The sequence below is a fragment of the Papilio xuthus genome, unplaced genomic scaffold (assembly GCF_000836235.2).
Source record: "Papilio xuthus unplaced genomic scaffold, Pxut_1.1 DF825578.1, whole genome shotgun sequence".
NCBI lineage: Eukaryota > Metazoa > Arthropoda > Insecta > Lepidoptera > Papilionidae > Papilio > Papilio xuthus.
This window is the reverse complement of record NW_013533071.1, coordinates 1-1684: the sequence shown is the minus strand read 5'-3', so window position 1 is coordinate 1684 and position 1684 is coordinate 1. Positions and strand designations below refer to the sequence as shown.

The 1684-nt window shown below is 37.5% G+C and overlaps 1 protein-coding gene across 1 annotated transcript; it reads right to left on the bottom strand.

The window, feature by feature from the left end:
• Positions 1 to 34: 34 nt before the first annotated feature.
• LOC106125943 (structural maintenance of chromosomes protein 3-like) lies at positions 35 to 1678 on the bottom strand. The gene is made up of 2 exons (XM_013323364.1): positions 1501 to 1678; positions 35 to 1210 (listed from the first exon to the last, which is right to left on the bottom strand). The coding sequence occupies exons 1-2, from the start codon at positions 1615 to 1617 to the stop codon at positions 998 to 1000; spliced, it is 330 nt and encodes a 109-aa protein (XP_013178818.1). The 5' UTR covers positions 1618 to 1678; the 3' UTR covers positions 35 to 997.
• Between the last annotated feature and the right edge of the window lie 6 nt (positions 1679 to 1684).

Sequence of the window (1684 nt, the reverse complement as noted above, 5' to 3'; positions counted from 1 at the left end):
AATCATCTGTGTCAATGGGGAGAAAAACTGCCTTTTGCTTACTACAGATGTCAGCATGATCAAATCTTCGGAGTAGTTCTTTAATTCCGGCAGAATCAATAAGGAATACATATTGATTTTTTTTAAATTGCGAGAATGACGTATACTTTGGCAGATGACAGCGGTCTTTTGACGGTGGCGCCATCGACATAAAGCTTTCAGTTTTTCTCTCCACTTCACTTCGTCAATTTAAAGTCAAGAATGATGTTTTTTTATGTATTTCAGTAGATAATCATCAAGATATAAAGATTTAGCTCCTTTTATTTATCGGTCGATAACATTATGTCTATTAATGTCAAGAATTTTGTAATTGAATGTCAATATATGTTATTAGAATTAGAGATATGTTAGACACATTAAAACGTAACGCTTGTCAGGCAATTCATCGCGCTTTGGTGATATTCAAACTAAAATTCGAAAAAAACTATTAAATTGGAACTAATTATAAATTAATCAATAAAAAATCTGACATAAATCTTCATTCAAACTACTAGTGGTCGATTCTATTACTAAAAAGAATATAAAAAAATTATTTGCTTCTATTTAATTTTAGAATCCTAATAAAATAACTGAAGGGTTACACGAAGTGCATTCGCTTAGAAGCGATTCCATAGAGAATTTCATAAATGTATAGAACTGAAGCGCGACAGTCACGTGACTTATCGAATGTTATCAGTTCTATACATTTTTGAAGTTCGTTGTGGAATCGCTTCGTAGCGAATGCCCTTAGCCTAGTCCCCTGATATTATTAAAATGCGATTCCTCAATCCCATGTCACATGGATATGAAAATCCTTATGACGAATGGGGACGAGAATTTTTAACCACGTGACGTCATCAGAAAGCCCGAAGACCAGCAGCGGACTTTCAATGGAACTCTACTATAGTCTGTTTTGTCAAAAATAGTAAATAGTTTAACAAAATGTATTGTAAATATGATGGGTTAAGATATATAAGTATTATGCATGAGTAGCGCTGTCTTCAACAAAGTCTCGCGCCTCGTCCTGTGTGACACACTCGACGTGCGACACTTTGTTCCGGAACTTCACGCCGTAGAACTTATGCGCGTGCTCGAGCAGCTCCGGTCTGAATGTCGTCGTGATGAACTGCGCAGACGCAGACAATTCGTGGATCATGTTGGCTATCGCTTTACGATGCTGCGCGTCCAACGCCTGAAATTTGTTGGAGAAAAAAATTAAAACTTTGTTAATGGAATAGAAGGGCAATTTTTTAGACGAATATTATGCTCGGATTAAAAAAAAAACTAAAATGGCCTAAATCACTCTGGAATATATCACCTACCTGTAGAAGTCCCCCAAAAGCAGTCTAGCCGTTACTTATATATAATTTTTAATTTCATTATAAGTACCGCAAATATGTTTTTTTTATGACACACAGACACACCAATTTTATAAATTAAAAATTCATATTTCCTATTAGTACATAATAATAATATAGTTACCTGATCAATTTCATCAAATAGATAGAACGGTGCGGGATCGCACTTCTGTATGGCGAAGATGAGCGCGAGGGCGACGAGCGACTTCTGTCCGCCGGAGAGCTGGTTCATCTCGCGCATGTCTCCCTCCCCGCCGGTGAACGACACCTTGATCCCCACTCCGGTGAACTGGTCCGCGTTGGCGCGC

Excerpts from the sequence above, each read along its gene's own strand:
- LOC106125943 (XM_013323364.1), bottom strand. The coding sequence starts at position 1,617 with ATGCGCGAGATGAACCAGCTCTCCGGCGGACAGAAGTCGCTCGTCGCC. Across the intron at positions 1,211-1,500 it reads TATTTGATGAAATTGATCAG|GCGTTGGACGCGCAGCATCG; the intron begins GTAACTATATTA and ends AACAAATTTCAG.